The sequence below is a fragment of the Dermacentor albipictus genome, chromosome 1, assembly GCF_038994185.2.
Source record: "Dermacentor albipictus isolate Rhodes 1998 colony chromosome 1, USDA_Dalb.pri_finalv2, whole genome shotgun sequence".
NCBI lineage: Eukaryota > Metazoa > Arthropoda > Arachnida > Ixodida > Ixodidae > Dermacentor > Dermacentor albipictus.
Genome location: NC_091821.1, coordinates 200,274,080 through 200,293,777, shown reverse-complemented (window position 1 = coordinate 200,293,777; position 19,698 = coordinate 200,274,080). Strand labels below are relative to the sequence as shown.

Here is a 19,698-nt window from a genome sequence, read left to right as displayed (position 1 = left end):
AGGTGCACATTAAAGAACTCCAGATGAACCAAATTTCCGGAGCTCCCCACTTCGGCGTGCCTCATAATCAGATCATGGTTTTGGCACGTAAAACTCCATAATGTAATATTTAACTTTGAATTTCTTTGAGCGTGAGGTGGATAAAACAGACTCCGGTAGTCATTTCTTAAAAGTCGAAAATAATAATAATTATAAAGTTATTCCTCTGCAAAGACAATCCAAATAAGGCTCTTGTTCTTTTGCCACATTGCTAAAATTCCTAAGACAGAGTACAAAATAAATAATAAATAGGTTTGGTTGTGTCTGCATAAATGATACACTGTGATAAATTCATTGCACATTAGTGGGAAATGTACTTCCGGTTATGCAGTTAGAATAATTGCACTAGAGACATAATAAAATGACTGTGTTTATTACCTAATGTTTGGCAGAAAAAACTGTCACCTCATCGAGGCTCCATTGACACCACTGAAAGAAATGCACACGCAAAACAGAGTTGTGTGCACGTGTGTGTGCTTTTCTGTCATGGAGTATTTTGTGCACTGTTCTTAGTCATACATGGATCGCAAACTCACACTTACACCATAGTAATTGAGGCTCTTTCTTCTTTCGACTCCAGCCTTCAAGACGCTGCTCAATATTTGTTCACCACTTTGGACTCTATTGTGTCTGGACGTACAAGACAACAGTGAATGTGTCATCACTAAAAGAAATATCAAGCACCCAAATCTTCACAAGGTACGTTTCTGAACACTTCAACTTGAACCGTGATTCGTTCATTTATTGGACTAACTTTCGCTTCACCATTTTCGTTGGCATGTTTGTCATGGCGTCGTCATTTCTCTTTTCAGGAAGGCGGACGAGACAGAGATTATTGGTCTGCAAGCTGCCCACGAAAAGCCATAAGAAGCTCAATGGTCACCATAATGACAACAGGTCCCCTTGAACTATATACCTCAACATAAAATGTTTGCACGTTTACCAGATAGACTGGTGTGAGCCCTATCAGGAAAGCAACAGTCTACAGTTTTGTATTGTACCGTGCTGGAATGCTAAAATTTCACTTACAAGCTTACTTGCTTTTAAGGGCATTTTATGACAAATGGGGAAGTAACATCTTGAGTCCCAAATCGTTCTTTTCTAGTCATTATAACCATGACGACCAGAACAGAAACAATGTAGCAAGCTCCTACTTGCTAATGCACAAACTCGTCATCTGCTCTTTGCAAATCGGCTTGACAGGAATTACCACCAGGTATCACATGCTCCGTCACAACAATAATTTGTTACATGAAAATGGAAAGAATTTTAAAACCATCAAATACGCTCAATGCAATCCTGAAGAAATGATACTTCATGACGATCGCAACTCTGGCGGTCGCTCACTTTAAATTTGTTTTTATTTAAAATACCCTCACGGCCACATGCCATTAAAGAGGGGAGCGGTTACAAAGCAGTAAATTAAACTAAACAAAACGATAAGTGCAGTGAGTTTTGATAATATAATTATTATCCTCATTGTACAATGTTAGGTAATTATTTTGCGAAGATGTTTGTTATTGGCAATGGTTACGATACTTGAGGGAAGGTAGTTCTATTCCCGAGATGTATGGGGAATGAAAGGTTGAAAGAAACACTTTGTGTAACATGAACCAATTCCTACCTGACTGTGATGATTGATGCGGTTTGAAATGTACTGAGGCTGCAGTATGAAGTAGTTGTGAAGTGTCACGTGATGGAAAATTGTTATGAAATAGTGAAAGACGGGCGACTTTATGGCGGTTAACTGATGGAATAAGTGCTAGGCTAGTTTTCACTTGAGGTTATACTCACAGTACGGTTATGAGAAAGAGTCAAACAAGTGCAGTTATTTTTTCTTAGTTCAAGTGAAGTAGTAAGATTAACGCAACTGGGATTCCATATTGCAGATGCATATTCAAGTTTCAAGCGTAATAGGGTCTTGTAAAGCTGTAGTTTTAGCGTGGATGGTGCTTTGTAAAAGTTGTGCCATAAGTGCCTGAGCATATGATTAGCATTGTTAATGACGTAATCTACATTAATGGTCCATTTTAGGTTATTTGTAATGTGTACATCAAGATATTTATATGACATAACGAAATCTAAGCGAATGTTGTTAAGATGGCAAGTGCTAGGATTAGAATTAGATACGGATATGTGCATTACTTTACATTTGCTAATTACAAGTGGTTCATGTACAGTTTGCATGAAATCAATACCTAGGCTAGCCCTGCACTGCAAGAGATAGCTAGAAAGGTATGTTCACACAATCGGCCTATTCCACACTTCTAAAACAGACAAATCACTAAATACAAATTTTCTTTCTCTTCAAAGAGCAGATGACAAACCTGAGCACAGTGTGTTGGCACAAAAAAATTTTGTGGGAAATATACTCGGAGTAAGATTGGCTTAACATTCAGCCAATAAATAGTTGACGAGCACGGAAAGCCTCAGCATGGGAACTTGTCTTCGTGACAGCCCTCGCAAATATGTTTCCTTGTTGAAACATTGGCTCCAGGCTGAGGCTTCCCTTGCTCACTTCTGTTATTCAGTTGAAGTGTTCATCTCCTTGCAACCTCTTTGCCTTGTTTGAATACGTAAACCAAGATGTTTTTTTCAATTTGAAACCGTAAATTGCATTTTCCAAGGACCCGTGAGCATTAATTGGTTTTTACTGTTTATTTAGTGTACTTGTTTATTCACACAATTTTTGCAGAAGTCCTTCTTAGCACTGTTGTCTCCATAACGTTCCTTGCTTTCCTATGAGTACTCCAGTTGTGTCAAAGCCTTTACTGCCGCACCTGAACACTAAATGTACAGCAGAAGTATCAAGAACAGACAATATCTGTTGTAAAATTTAGCATATCATTTTTTTTTTCCCCTACACTACATGCCTCTCGCCAATGTGTTATTGACACAGTGGGCATTGCAGCTCGAGCTTATCTTGCTGGCAGTACATTTTTGCCAAGCACTTTCTATGCTTCTTTATTAATCTAGCTGAAATCGTCGAATTCAGGCAATATACGTATAGTATACAACACTTTAAGCAGCACTGCACGCAACTACAAGTAAGAGGGTAGCCCTGCATAAATATTGTTGGCTGAAGCTTCGCTCTTCCTGCTTTAGTGTCATGCCGAACACGATGAGAAAACTTCCCTCGACTTCAGCTTTCAATTCCATTGAATTGATGGCTATCTACGTTTCTGTGTGTTGTAAACTTAGTGACTGACACCATTAAGTCCACCTGACCTTTACGAAAATTGTGAGCATGTACTGCTTTATTCACCATTGACATTAAACAATGTAAGCTTACTTGCGTCAAGTGTTTTTTTTGCAAATTGAGGTCTCTCGGCCGCCTGGCGACATAATAAAGATATCTGCAGTCATGTTAGAGCACCGCACACACGATTACGGCCCCGAAAGCGGTAACAAAGCGCCCAAAATTAACGAGTGAGCAACGCGACGAGCCCCACCAGCCACTACCGCAGCGGCCATATTGCTGACTATGTAATGATGATGATATTAGTTTTGATTTTGTCAGCGCCATCTCTCGGTCGTATACTTTAGTTTACAACACCACTACTACTCTTATTTCCATTACTGTGGAAGGTACAGTTTCCGTTCTCGAAGTTTATATAGGTGTTCTGTGGTAATATGCAGACACGACTGTTAGTACATCATCTAGAAACCACACTTGTCTGTTTGCTATGCCCAAACATGGTGCAGAGCCCCTTAATGCGTCTTGACATATCGCCCTTGTCTCTGCCACATCACATCATGTTTCTCATCCATCACAGAGTACAAGTGAAGTATAAAGCACCTAACACATAATCCTGGCAGTTGCAAGTACTACAACTTTTTTAGAATTATAGACCTTGCCAGGAAGAGAAAAGCCAAAAACAATAAGAGGCAGAGCACAGACTGACTAAGAAGTTTGCAGTAGAAGTTATTAACATAATCATATGACAACTATCCCTTTCAGGTACTAATTAATTCTGTCTATTAAAAATTTAATTTCACCACATTTCTTGCTTCTCCAGAATCATGAAAAGCAAACAGCTGCAGGAAAGGATGGGAATGTTCTATTCTTCAGTGCGTTTTGTCAAGTTTGCAGAATGTGGGTTTCATGTAAGAACTCTCTACAGGAATGCCAGAAATGAGATTATCATCTAGTTCACGTCAAGTATACTTGGAAAGCACATATCCAGCCACTTGAAAAATATTGCCGCTCGAAAACATTGCACAATAGGATAAAAGTCAACCTGCTACATGATGACAGACTGACACCAAAAGCAAATACATGACCACCTACCTGCCAACTGGGTTTTTACTAAAGTACTTTACACATATTATTCAAAGTTGCAGCATACTAGGTCCATCCAGAAGTGTCTAATATAAACGTGTATGTCACAAGCCTTAAATATAAATATCTTCATCAGTGTTCTTGCTTTTGATGCATTATATTGGTGTGCACTGTCGTGCACACCACACCTGAAGGGCTTGAAGGGGTGGCTCAAGATGTGAACTGAATTCAACGCAAGTGAAGAATACATGAACTGTAAGGCGATATTAATACACGGAACCTTGTTCGTCTGGTGCCAGTTCTCTATGAAGGGCTGGAAGGTGTTGGCAGTGTGACTTGATGTTTCTGTGTATATATTACTTCTATAACGTCGCCTTACAGTTCACATGTTCTTCACTTGCTCTGGGTTCGGATTATCCGGGGCCACCCTTATATTATGCCAAAAATCAAAGGGAAGTTCATCATTAACTAAGTTTGTATTGACTAACAACTGATAGAACTTCACGTATGTTCCATTAAAAAGTGGGTAATGAGATATGCAGTAGTGGAGGACTCTTGTTGTTGTTGTTATTACTAATGTTTATTTTCATCTTGAAATGAAAACAAAGACAGAGGAGTTGCAGAAAAAGGTGTCCTAAACAGCTTGACAAAGCTGCAGCCCCCATTATCTAGGCAGCAGCAAAAACATCATCATCATCATCATCATCATTAGCCTGGTTATGCCCACTGCAGGGCAAAGGCCTCTCCCATACTTCTCCAACTACCCTGGTCATGTACTAATTGTGGCCATGTTGTCCCTGCAAACTTCTTAATGTCATCCGCCCACCTAACTTTCTACCGCCCCCTGCTACGCTTCCCTTCCCTTGGAATCCAGTCCGTAACCCTTCATGACCATTGGTTATCTTCCCTCCTCATTACATGTCTTGCCCATGCCCATTTCTTTTTCTTGATTTCAACTAAGATGTCATAATTTACGTTTGTTCCCTCACCCAGTCTGCTCTTTTCTTATCTCTTGTTCTTATCTCCATAGCTTGTTGTGTCGTCCTCAATTTAAGCAGAAGCCTTTTCGTAAGCCTCCAGGTTTCTGCCCCGTACATGAGTACTGGTAAGACACAGCTGTTATACACTTTTCTCTTGAGGGATAGTGGCAAACTGATGTTCATGATCTGAGAATGCCTGCCAAACGCACCCCAGCCCATTCTTATTCTTCTGATTATTTCAGTCTCATGATCCGAATCCGTGGTCACTACCTGCCCTAAGTAGATGTATTCCCTTACTGCTTCCAGTGCCTCACTACCTATCGTTAACTGCTGTTCTCTTCCGAGACTGTTAAACATTACTTTAGTTTTCTGCAGATTAATTTTTAGACCCACCCTTCCGCTTTGCCTCTCCAGGTAAGGCAATATCATCAGCGAATCGTAAGTTGCTAAGGTATTCTCCATCAACTTTTATCCCCAATTCTTCCCACTCCAGGTCTCTGAATACCTCCTGTAAACAAGCTGTCAATAGCATTGGAGAGATCGTATCTCCCTACCTGACGCCTTTCTTTATTGGGATTTTGTTGCTTGTTTTATGGAGGACTACGGTGGCTGTGCATACAGGAGATCAAAGTAGAGAATTGTACATATCAAATGAATCATGGCACAAACCACGGACTAAAAAGATGTTAAATATATATTTTCCCGTACACTGCCCTCAACTCCCGGTAACTACATTTAAACAAGTTGAAATTCTCAAACTGATAAGTGTATAAAAGAGAAGGGAGCGTATGTTGTATATGCTCCATTTAAGAGTTTAGGCGAGATAAAGGCACTGACCACTCTTGAGTGTCTTGTAGCATGAAGTACTTTTTTCTTATAAATGAGCCAAATTTCATACATGGTTTATACTAGGGAGAGGCCTTCGTCCAGTAGTGGACATAAAATAAGCTGATGCTGCTGCTGATGATACTGATTTCTTGTTTAAACCGTACATTCAAGCAATATTTGTACAAGCTATGTATTTTTATTACGCCTGTTTCGAGAATGATGTGCACACTCAGCGTTCTATGGGGTGCTCGAAAGCATGTCAAAGAAATTTTCTTTGACATGCTTTAGACTGTAGCTTTTAGGCACCCGTTCCTCAGTTGAGCATCGCTGTCCCTTGGCATAACCGCACTCGTGCCACTGCTCGCGCATTCGTCGTCTTATTCCACAGCTGGCTCCGATGCTGCTCAACATGCCAGCGTTGCCATACTGCCCCTCCTTCTGCAAAGGCACTGATGGCACTAGTCTACTGCCAGTTAGTGCGGTGATTTCGGTCTCAAATTCTTTGCCTCGCGAAATGAAAACACACATACGACAGCACTCAAATTTCGTTGAGTGTTGTAATCATTGGACTTTTTTTTAACCGGTGAATTCATTCTAAGTAGAAGTGGGTTCCCATGCCCCACACTAAATGACGGCAACTAAGTTGAACAAGAAGAAAGGGGATTAACCGAGGGGCCCAATTTTATTAATCATATCATGAGAAGCCAACAAACAAAGACGCTAAGGACAACACAGGTGAAATTACTTATACTTACAAACTGAATTAAAGAAATGATAAATTAATGGCATTGAAAGTGGACGAAAAAACAACAAACAGCATTACACGCGTAATGTGAAGACATGGGATCATTTCCCACCTGTGGCAAGCTGTTTCTTCATCCCCTTTCATTGCCATTAATTTATCATTCCTTTAATTCAATTAGTAAGTACAAGTAATTTCCCCTATGTTGTCCTTGGCGTCTTTGTTGGCTTCTTAATAACTAAGGTGGGAATAGAACAGCGAGTTATAAAATAATAATTTTGTGGATTTGGAAGAATAGATCTAACATGACCTACTATACCGGTAACTTGAGAAAGTTTTGTTGAGTCGAACCCGCGGCCATTAGTGTTAATGAGGGTAAAGTTAATTAAGCCAGAGTTTATTATCATACAGTTAATTAAGGCACTCAAGCCCATGACCTTAAGTAACAACGTAATTTTACTGAATGTTTCATGTGCACAAAAGAGTTTGCCCTCATTCTATAGCTCGTGTGTTTTTCCCATGACATACTGACCGAGAACCCAATGCCTAAGGATTTAAAGTTATCTACAATCTCTATCTCTTGCTAATTTAGTATAAAACTCTCATGTGCAATAGGTGGTTTGTTTTTTAGTCGAAATACAACTACATTAGTTTTACTTTCATTTATTTGCGTATAATTAGCATTGGACGATCTTTGAAGTGCTATCGTTGTTTGATTGCATTCTTCTATAAGCCGATCTAGGCCATGTCCTGAAATGAAAAGGCTTGTACCGTTGGCGTAAATAATCATTTAAGCTGCGGGGTTAACTTTAACAATGTCATGAAGGTACAGATTGAATAGTAACAGTCCTAATATGCTCCCCCGTGGGACACCTGATACTAGAGGTTTTGTTTCAGAATTAACATTGTTTATATGAATGAACTGCATTGTGCAACCTAAATATGACTATTATTTGAGCAGCATGACCCCTAATGCCATAGTGCCATAGTTCTTTAGAAGCAATTTATGGTTAACTAAGTCAAATGCCTTTGAAAAATCTATAAAGATGACCATAACAAATGCCCTATTTTCAAAATTGTGTTAGAACATGTTTTTTTTTTTTGTTGAAGTAGCACTCATTCAGTGGATTTGGTCTCTAGTGGACCCACTAGAGACCATAGATGTAGAGAAATTAGTAAACGCATTCACCAGCTCTGTCCAAGATACATATTTCTGATTAACCTTTAGATTCATAAGTGTAGTATGCGGTTGATCACAGTGCAACAATGTGTTTAAACCAGCCCAGTCCAAATCATGTCAGTCACTACTAAGTTCCAGAAAGCAAGAGTAATACTCGGCTCGGCCCAATCATAACTGCTCATTTAGCTTACTGCAATTTTGTTTAAAAGCTTTTAAGTGATCAATTGAGCGTGTTTTTAAAAAATGTCCTAAATAATGTATTTTTTGTTTAGATTTGCTGCCACAACATTGGTATAATCCAGGCTTTACGAATTCTATGTGTTTGTCTATGCACATTTATAAGGAATATGATGTCACATATATATTTTTTCATATCATAAGCCTTATTTTCATCCTTCAGCTTATAAGCAGTACCCGAAATGTTTTCGTTCAGTGTTCGTCTAAAGGACTCAAGCGTGGTTTCAGTTAAACACTACTACCTAATGTTTGTTTTTGAATTATTGTCAGCACAGGTTTATCTGTGAAGCAAAACACTGGGAGATGGTCACTGATCGAACAAGATATGACACCAGCTTCCATTTTTAATAAAAATTGCTTAGTTGTAAATCTGAGCATCTCTGTTCCTAAAAAAAAGGTTCTGGGGTTTTACGCGCCATAAACATGATACAATTACCAGGCACATGCATAGTGGGTGAGTCCGGGTTGATTCTGACCACCCAGGGTTCCTTAACGTGCACCCAATGCACAGCCCATGAGCATTTCTGCATCTGGCACCCATCAAAACGCGGCCACCGGAACCAGGAATCGAACCCACGACCCCGTGCTTAGAGTGCAATGCCACAGCCGCCAAGCCATCGTGGTGGGTAATCTCTGGTTCTTCACCCAATCTATGGCCATGAAAGCTTTGGCATACTGCCCCCATCAGATTGCGGCCTGTTATTTCATACTTGGCAGCAGAATGCCATAGCCACGGAACGACTGTTGCAAATGGTGCAAGTGCATCCCATTCATAGAGGGACTGTATTGATTAGTGTGCTAGCACCACATTGAGTTTGAATATTTTGTCAGTTGCCAAAAAATTATGCTCAATGTTGCTTTAATTTCAATGCAACCCTGAGGCATTTGCCCTCATGTCTTTTATTTGTTACTCCTCAGAAAGAAAGCTTATGCTACATTCAAATTTTATACTTGAAGCCAGTTCTGAGGAAAAAATTACATTTGAACTAGAAAACCAATATTTGAACATCCCTGATAGTCACAGCCTCTTGCAGGTCACAGCCTCTCTCATAATGTTACTCCCATAGAGATCTTCAAGAACCTCTCCTTACCCTTACCCAAATTTAAACATATGCTTCTTGTGCACTCATTTGAAAGATGTGGACTAGCAGCAGGAGAGATTGTCCTTTGTTGTCAAATGTGGACCCTTTCTCATAGTCACATTTGCTGACTATGGCCAGAAATGACTGACTGACCAATTGATTAATACATTTACCATTCAACACTGCACTATGGGCTATGAAGGACACTTTTGTGAAGTAGATCTAATTTCGACTGAATTATGACAACATGAATCAAAACCACCACAAGTGAGTGTTCTTCCATTTTACCCACATTAAAACGTGACTGCCACCACCTGCAACTCAAGCTCATCATCTTGTGCTCAGCAGCGGAATACCTCAGTTACTGACTCACCATGTTGAATAATGACAGAACTAGCGCAATCTTGAGCCTTTGTCCCATCTCTTTGCAAAACCTGTACCTGTGATGGTTTGTGATAAGCATCTCACCAACCAGATAGTACTGCTGCTTTCAAAAACTTCAGCAGAATTTAACTAGAAAATAAGTCTACCATAAAGTAATCTTTGTATTAGAAATCAACACTTCATACACCTTTCACAGCTGCAATAACAATTGTTTCAGGTCCCTTTAATATACGAGAGAGTTACACTGACACTAAATTAAATTTCTTTTTCAGCAGCCCTGACATGCAAGATTCACTCACCTCAAGCTCTTTTTCAACACTAAACTGCCGGACGCGTTCCTCTACTTGTGACCCTCGGCGACCATGGTTTTTCCTACCCCTCGGAGGTGGCAGGGGCATGTCAGGCCTTTTAGGACTCCCGCCGAAAGAGTGTTTTTTCTGAGGTAGCGGAGGTGGGACATCTTCATAGCAGTTATCCTCCACAAGGAGACACGGGCTTGAGTGGATGCGGCTGACGCCCACTGGAGAAAGAGGTGGGCACTCATTTGCTACGATTGGACAGTCTGGAGAGTAATGCCTCCACTGTGGTTGCTGTGGAGTTTGGTGTGGTTGCTGTGGAGTTTGGCCTAGTGGAGGTGAAAAGTACTCAGCACACTGGTCTTGGCACATGAATCCAACACAATTGTCAGGCTCTTCCACTGCAGAGTACGATGGAAGTGAAAGGTCACGCCTGCTGTTGTGGAGTTCTTCGAAGTATTCATTGCGAAGGATCAAGTATTTTGTGCCCTGTAAAACCACAAGAAAATACTAGTTAAAATATTAGAATTTAACACAACATAGTATTTGCTTTTTGGTGATTTAAACAAATTAAGCAAAGGTATTTGTACTGCACCTCCTTAGAAATGTGAAACAGTCCCGATAGCGTGCAATATCATGTTGCATCACATTCAAGACTATCTAGAGTATCGAACATGTGGAATGCAGCTTCAAAGGCATATGAGGGTATTTAGCACATGCCCAAGGCACGGCAAAATTCCTTTAGTTCATGGCAACATGCAAATGAATCCTGTATCAATGCTTCCACTAAATTCTAATGCTCAATATTATAACAATGACAGCATGTTATGAAATAATAAATAACCATTTCTTAGACATGTGGTGATAAGTACATACTGCAGTGAATGTCAAAAGAAGCTTGTCCATGAATGACACCAATGCCAGGTGATACCCATATGAAGGGACATGAAGTTTGCAGATCAACAGGGGCATAAGCATCTCGAAGCCAATAAAATATTATTGGCTTCGAGCCCAGACCCCATTGTGCATTGAAGTGCTTGTGTTCTTGAGCAGGTGGCGCTAAATAAGCTGCTGACACCTACATGCTCGCATGATGTATTTATGTCACATATACATAAACCTTGGTGGGATACTTAGGCAGAGCTAAATAAGTTTTGTCAGGTCAATTCCACATGACACCTTCTTTCCTCTTCACTACTTCAACAGCTACTGTGTATTTGGCTGGGCCAAGCATGCCTCTTCGCCGGCATCAACGTCCACTTAACAACGCCACAGCAATTTTTCAAATATAGCCAGTGCGTACTGTTACAAGTTATCGTGACAGGTACAAGACTTACCACTTCCTGACAATAGTTATCACTATTGCAACAAGCACTGAAATTACCTGTGCCACACATAGCCATTCATCAGTTATTGATAGGGCTAGCAAACTTAGACTTTTGTGTTTGCCTTTGGTGAGTTAGGTGTATCGAACAAGATCCAAACAGCAAAATTTCTTTAAAAGATGTCAGTAACTACTATGGTACTTCTTTGCACAGACATTGAAGTAAAAGAAAAAGTCCTACTTGCAACTTTCATGTCACAAGTACAACACACTGGTTTACATTGAACAGCAAAACAACATATGTTCACAGAGTTAGGAACTCCCAATTATTCAAAACACTTTAAAAAAAAATGTCCAAACAAAAATTATCCTCAAGGAGTGGCATTCTTCAACAGGCACGATAACAATACCTTCAGAGTCAGTGTCATATGATTCATCACACAGCACGACTGTATAGTGCCTTCTAGGCACTATAACGACTGGATGTACACTAGGAAGATGCGCTGTTTCACGGGATCGCACTTCTTCAAATAGTGGCAAGACTATCATAAGTGGTTTCAAAACGCTGTCTTGCAGCTTTCCGGCGTTACGTACACCCATTCAACAACAGAAATCAATTGGGGGCGCAGGTGGGAAAGAAAAATGTTTACATTCAACAAGTGTGCCACACTGCAAATGTGCCAACAGTGTGCTACACTGCAAATAAAGTCATAGAATAAATAACGCACGTGATAAACGGTAAGCAGCAATTCTCGAATGTGTCAACATCCCCCGTTATCGTTACTGTTGGCACACGAAACCTGCCCGTAAAGAATTTATACCACGACAACAGGCCACTGTTGCTCTAAGGTATGGTACCTCAATTACGGGACAGATTAAACAAAACTCGAGGAGCCCACCTTAAAATAATTGTATCTAAAATGTCCCGCACGCGAGAGTTTCCTTTAAGGCAGTAATTACGGTTAGGGGGTCAAGGACAGACATAGATTGCTCATCACCGATTTTTCCGTCAAATTCAAGCAAAGCGTCATTCATTTACTCACGTTTTCTTCTTTCACGCACGCTAACCTGTTGACGAAGTCCTTGAACTTCTGCCGGATGCTGTCTACAAGAGAAAAAGATCGCATTACTTAAGAGTTGCAGAGATCGCCGGCAATGACAAGACGATGTAATATAGCAGATCCCGATTGTTTCCCTGCCATTAGCGTAATGATTTACAGACTAAATTTAAACACTGTCAAAAGACACTATCAACACCAAATGAACATGCGATGGCAACAAGGAAATAAGGCAGTTAGACACGTCCGACAATGGCAGCAGCCGAAGTTTTCTTACCTTTGTGAACCGGATCGTTCAAGTAATGTCTGAAGTGTTTTACGAGTTCTGGGTTCGTAACTTTGCCTCCCTTGTCTATTAAGTACTGCTTTACGAGTTCAAAGTTAAATTCCTCTATGCTTGTCATTGTAAATTGAAGTGGCGCCTGTTAAGACACCTGTTTACAGCCCTCTCCAGCTCTCTCTACCTTGGGAGGCGACCAGAGGCGACCGCATTTACCGTTGCTCGCGTGTTGCCAGACGCAGGCAAGAAAGTTTCGTCGACACTTATGAAATACAGGTTCTCCGTGGCCAAATCTAGCCGAAGAGCGTGGAGAAGAGAGTTGCGGTTTCGGTATCCGAGCGGGCAGCTGCATCGATGCAAGCCGGTTCGCTTAGGGGTTGTCGCCCGTCTACTTGTTGATTACAGAGCTGCGGAGTGTGAACTCCGAAGTTCGGCAAGAGTTCTGAGCATGGACAGTTAGTTTACGTATATTATGACGAAACAGTGTAGGCAAACGACGGGACGGCTGTCCTGTCCGGACTGTTCTGTCCGTTTTCACGTATTTTGTACGCGACGGCGACGAGCGGCGGCTTCGAGCGACGAAACTGACCGTCGCTTGAACAGATAGCTCGGTCTTGTCGCTCGATCGCTTGGTTTTGGAAATCTTAAATTCGTCGCTCGTCGCCCGGAAGTGCTATGAGCGACTATCCAATAGCGCGATGCTGGAACTGGATGTAAGTACGTCACTCAAATACGATTATACCGATTATCGACGGAACCGTGGCACGGAAAAAGCAAACAATTGATTTTTTATACGTGCAAGAATAAGAACCTACTGCAAGACCGTCAGAAATATTTTATGCTGCTTTGTACAGTAAAATACACGAACTTAAATTAATAAAGCACGCGTCACGCTAGTTTAGACGCGTATTTGCTGCCCTCATATCGGCAACACCATGCACTCTTAGAAAAGTTTACACCCTTTGGGGCGTATCTTGTCCCACAACAATAATCGTCGTCTGCCTTACCCGCGTTTCCTTTCTTTAACGCTGCGAGCCTGGTACTTCCCAGTCACGAACGGCATGCGCGTTATCAGTGTGACGCAGCATTCTCGACAGGAAAGTAGCGGGCGCCGAGTTTTCAGGAAAGGAAACGCAAGCAAGGCAGATGACGATTATTGTTGTGGGACAAATATACACCCCAAAGGGTGCAAACTGTTTTTAGAGTGTATATGGCATGTCGTATGACTTGCAGGCGACGAGTGAACGCCACAGATATATCTCCATCGCATCGCACCCTGAATGGAATGGAAACGAAAGGATGACACAAACGTGCCTTGGTCGCATAGGGGTGTTGCGCCATGCGAAACCCGAGGGCGCTGTCTCGAATCCAAGCCGCGGCTGCTGCATTTCGATGGGAGTGAAATTCAAAAACGTGCGTGTACACACTCTTAAAACGGTTGCACCCTTTGGGGTGTAAATTTGTCCCACAACAATAATCGTCATGTGCCTTGCTTGCGTTTCCTTTCCTGAAAACTCGGTGCTCGCTACTTTCCTGTCGAGAAAGCCGCGTCAGACTGATAACGCGCATGCCGTTCGTGACTGGGAAGTTCCGGCCTCGCCGCGTTAAAGAAAGGAAACGCGGGCAAGACGGATGACGATTATTGTTGTGGGACAAGATAAGTCCCAAAGGGTGTAAATTTTTCTAAGAGTGCACTCTAAAAACGGTTGATCCCTTTGAGGTGTATATTTGCCACGGAACGATAATCGTCATCTGTCTTGCTTGCGTTTCCTTTCTTGAAAACGCGCGCTCGTTACTTTCCTGTCGGGAATGCTATGTCATGCTGATAACGCGCATGGAAGTACTGCTGGGAAGTACTGGACTCGCAGCGTTAAAGAAAGGAAATGCGGGCAAGACAGATGACGATTATCGTTCCGTGGGAAACATACACCCCAAAGGGCGCAACTGTTTTTATACACTCTGCACTCTTAGAAAAATTTACACCCTTTGGGGCTTATCTTGTCCCACAACAATAATCGTCATTTGTCTTGCCCGCGTTTCCTTCCTTTAACGCTGCGAGCCCGGTACTTCCCAGTCACGAACGGCATGCGCGTTATCAGCGTGACGCATCATTCTCGACAGGAAAGTAGCGAGCGCCGAGTTTTCAGGAAAGGAAACGCAAGCAAGCCAGGTGACGATTATCGTTGTGGGACAAATATACACCCCAAAGGGTGCAACCTTTTTAAGAGTGTAAAAACAGAAGGTTGTGGGTTCGGTTCCCACTTGCGGCAAGTTGTTTTTTCATCCACTTTAATTTCTATTAATTTATCGTTTCTTTATTTCATTTATTAAGCACAAGTAATTTCCCCTATGTTGTCCTTGGTGTAAGTGTTTGTTGGCTTCTTATGATATGACAAATAAAAATCGGGCCCCTCGGTTAACCCCCTTTCTTCTCGTTGATATCGCTTTAAAGTAAGTCGTACGGCTAGCAAGCTGTATAGTACGCGTCTATATACGGTATAAGCTGATTCCATTCTTTTAAAAGCAGAATTTTTAAAGAGCCGGTTGTGTTAATGTGGTGTTATTTTCACTATGGGCTTTCAGGCTTCCAATGTAGCGCGGGTAAAGAATTAAACATCAGGAGGCTGCTCGAGTGGGCGGTGCGATCAAGGGCCTACTGCTGGCCAGGTCTACTGTAGCTCTGACGCCGGACGACGCCATTAAAGGCGGAAAATCAGGCGCGGAGAGAAAGGCCGCTTATAATACGCGCTAAGTGGGGAAACTGACGCACTCTTTCAATGTGCCGAGTAGACTGCATTGCTTTCAAAGAGAGGAGAAACATTGGTACTTGCCACCTCGCGAGCAGCGACGGCCCCACGAGCCACACCTGCGAAGCAGGGGACGCCGCCATCTCTCCCGTGCGTCGCCAGGTGCCGGTGGCAAGTCCCGCATCGTCCGCAGGCTCCCCGTCAGTTGCTGTAAAGAGCGCGGCGAGTTTACAACGGGCGCCCACCGCACAGAGGTAGGGTATTGTCGGATAAACAGCAACAGCAGAGCTGTGGTGACGTCAAAATACACAAGCCGGCAGAAAACAGTAAACATATACAGCCACCGGTTCTGGCGAAATAAATAAATAAATAAATAAATAAATAAATAAATAAATAAATAAATAAATTGAGTAATGAATTAATTCAACAGGACAGTGTCATTGCTGACCAACCCTTTCGTACGCAGGAAAGGCCCAGCGCTTATAAAGCACTTTGTAATCTACGGCGCTTCGTAAGATGAGGCGCCGGCCAAGCGTAATAGCGGGCGTTTACTATTCGCCAAGTCGACCGTCCAGTTCCAACCTATTTAACGAATGAGCTTAGTGAGTTTCGCCCACAGTTGGCAAGAACAGGCGCCGGTCATTCGTGGCATGCAGCGACGAATGCGCACCCCAGCGGAGCAAGCAGACTTAAAGAGAGAGAGAGAGAGAGAAACTTTTATTTATAAACGATTTACGTGCAGTGGTCGGAGACCCTTTAGTCCAAGGCCCCGCTGGCCTCGGCCGCCCGCTTGACCTGTGTTATGAAGGACTGTTGTCCCGCCAGGTCTGAGCTGGTTAGCTGTGCCTCCCATTGCTCCATTGTGTGGCGTGTTTCATCAAACGGGTGTGATTCACAATCCCAAGTAATGTGTTGTAGTGTTGGTATGCCTCCGCACCACGGGCAGTCGGGCCTGTAGCGAGTGGGGAACATGGCATTCTGTAATTTAAGGTGGGGGAATACCCCAGTCTGAATTTTGCGCCAGCTGGCGGCTTCCTCACCACTGAGTTGTGGATGAGGGGGAGGGTACTTTTTTCTAGTTGCACGATGATGAGCGAGAATCTCCCGGGCATTCGTTGGATTGGGGTCATTACAGTGGCTACCTGGGACCGTCCCAGTCGAGTCGGCCCGGTTAATAATACCTCGGGCTAGCGAATCGGCCAGTTCGTTCCCCTCAAGGCCTGTATGACCTGGACACCATAGGATCCGGTGATGATGGGCGAATTTCGTCGGTATTATTGAGTGACATGTTTTGGTCACGTGGCCCTTGAGAAAAAGGCGACATGCTTCTTGTGAATCTGTTATTATGGTGACGCTCTTTTGCGTGCGTTCCGCGTGAGCGAGGGCCATTGCCACGGCGAAAGTTTCGGCAGCAGCGGGAGTACCTGCCCTAACGGAAGCCGTAAATTGTTGCCGTGCTTTCGTGTCGATGATTGCCACTGCGTACCTCCTGATGTTCATTTGGGCATCACTGGCGTTCGAGTGCACGTTCGAATACGCGGCTGCGTCTGTGTATATTGTGTTGTACGTGGGATTATTTTCATACATTGTTCTAATATGTTGTACACGTGCTTTTCGCCTTGCTTTATTGTATTCAGGGTGCATGTTTTTGGGTATGGGTGCCACTGTTATTCGAGCTCGTGTTGAGTGAGGGTGGTAGTGGTAATAACTGTTCGCTGATAAATTGTGGGTGTGGGGAAATACGTACCCTTGTCAGTAGGGCCCGTACTGCGTGAGTGTAGCTCAAGCGTTCCCTCTGGGAGATTAGTGTGGCTTGTTTTAGTTCTTCGAATGTGTTGTGTACTCCTAAGGCTAGCAGGCGATCTGTGGGCGTCCCCTTGGGTAGTCCGAGGGCCGCTTTATATGCTGATCTTATTATGATGTCGACCTGCCTTTCCTCCTCGCGACTAAGGAAGTGGTAGGGCAGGCCGTACGTGACTCGGCTTATTACTAGTGCTTGGACGAGCCTCAGCGTGTCGTGTTCTTGCATGCCCACTTTCCTATAAGTTACACGACGGATCATTTGCGCAATGTTATTTGCGGTGGTTTTCAATGTTTTGATGGTGTGGGATGCGTTTCCGCTGCTTTGGAGCCAGAAACCCATAATACGCATCGCCTTAACTTCTTGGACCGTGTGTCCTTCCACAACGATGTTGACAGGCCCGTTGGATGTGTAGCCCCTCGAGTGTACCCGAATGACCTGCGATTTTTCGGGGGCGCATTTGAGGCCACTACTCCTCGAGAATTTGTCTACTTCCTCGGCTGCTTGCTGTAGCACTTGTTCTTTGTGTCCCAGAGAGCCCCTTGCTGCCCATAGCGTTATGTCGTCTGCGTACAGTGTGTAACCCAAATCGGGGATTTGGTCCAGCTGTCGCGCCAGGCGACACATCGCCATATTGAACAGCAAAGGTGAGATTATTGCCCCCCCTTGGGGTGTTCCTCTACTGGGCATATTGAACTTTTGGGAAGTGATTTGACCGATTCCTATCGTGGCGGTGCGGTTGGCGAGAAAAGCCCGCACGTAGTTGTACGTTCGTTCTCCACATCCCGTCAATTCGAGTTCCTCCAATATTGTTTTGTGCGAAACGTTATCAAATGCGCCCTTGAGGTCTACTGCGAGCACTAGTCTTTCCTCTCCGCGGGCGATGTTAGCTATAACTTCTTCTCTGATCAGTAAGAATGCGTCTTGACAGGATAGCCCCGTACGGAACCCTATCATGGTGTTTGGAAACCATCTTATTTCTTCGAGGTACCGCTGCAGTCTTGTTTGTACTACTCGTTCGTACAGTTTACCCAGGCAGGACGTGAGAGAAATGGGCCTCAGAGCGCCTATTGAGGGGGTCTTTTTAGGTTTGGGGATCATGATAATTTTAGCGTGTTTCCATTCCGGGGACAATTGGCCTTTGAGCCAGCTCTCGCCGTTGAATACTTCTGTGATTTTAGTCAGGACTCCAGCGTCCAGGTTCCGAAGCATCGCGTTCGTGATGGCATCAGGGCCAGGAGCCGAGTTTTTGGCGGCTGCTTGAGCTGCCTCAAAGACTTCTGCATATGTGAAAGGTTCATCTAATTTGGAATTCGCCTTTCCAAGGTATGGTCGCGTCTCGTTTGGGGCGTCTGTGTTTAATGGTGGTCCTATGTATCGTTCTTTCAGTTTCTCTAGTAGTTCCGCGTCTGTGCCTGGAAAACTGTCCGATATGATTTGGAGTCGTTTGTTGTTTTCCGTGCGTGTGCTATCCGGGTCAAGCATTCCACGAAGGATGCGCCACGTGCCAGCCGTTCCTAAGGTCCCCGAGAGGGACCCGCAGAACGTAGCCCACTCGTTTTTCGCTAATTCGTCAGCGTGTCGTTGCGCCTCCTCCGCCAGAAGTGTTATGCGGGCACGTAGCTGTTTGTTAAGGCGTTGCTTTTTCCAACGCTTAACTAATCTGTGTCTTTCGTCCCACAAGTTTACTAGGTGGGAATCGACCACGGGGGCGTCCGACGTACGCTCGATGGTTTTGGTAGTGTCCTTGTGTGTTGACTGGATGAGTTTTGTCCATTCTTGTATGTTGTCGGGAGTCGTTGCTGTGTCCAGGTTCCGTTGGAGCTCCCTGTATTTTGACCAGTCGGTTAATTTCGTTGTGCCAATTGTTCTACGTAATTTGGGGGTCGAGAGTGAAATACGAATCAGATCATGATCACTTCCCAAGTTTTCGTTTAGCGATGCCCAATCTGCGTCTTTGATGTTTAGCGTGTACGCGCGATCGGGTGCTGTGTCCCTGCTCACGCTGTTACCTGTGCGTGTGGGCGTGCCTATGTGGTTTGCTGTCTGCATGCCGAGGTTCTCAACCGATTGCTCAAGTAGGGCTCCTTTAGGGGATGTGGACGCGTAGCCCCACATTGTATGTGGCGCGTTGAAATCGCCTAATATCACCGTCCTGTCTTTGGTTCCCGCTATGGTCTTAGTGTCCGATAAAATTTGGGGTAGGTCCAGACCTTTGCTTTTAGGAGGGCTGTAAATGTTTGCTATGATGCTGTGTGCTTTGCCTCTTTTCCGCGGTAGCACGCTGATAGTTACGGAATTTGTTTCCCCGGTACGTTGGGGGAGGAATATCATTTGTGCCGTGATTGTCTTGCTCACCAACGTGGCAACTTTAGGATTTTGGGGGTCGCTCAGAACATAATAGCCCTGTAGTCGTGCCGGTTTGGGCCCAACCTCCT

At 43.6% G+C, this 19,698-nt stretch overlaps 1 protein-coding gene across 1 annotated transcript in view; it reads right to left on the bottom strand.

Annotated features, from left to right (window-relative positions):
* Window positions 1–19,698, bottom strand: part of LOC135903153 (uncharacterized) — a 101,268-nt gene that overhangs the window by 49,957 nt on the left and 31,613 nt on the right. Inside the window, exons 5-7 of the mRNA XM_070539839.1 lie at window positions 15,540–15,667; window positions 12,418–12,475; window positions 10,054–10,539 (exon numbers count right to left, since the gene is read on the bottom strand). Coding sequence (XP_070395940.1) covers window positions 10,054–10,539; window positions 12,418–12,475; window positions 15,540–15,667 — 672 coding nt within the window. The remainder of the gene's footprint in view (window positions 1–10,053; window positions 10,540–12,417; window positions 12,476–15,539; window positions 15,668–19,698) is intronic.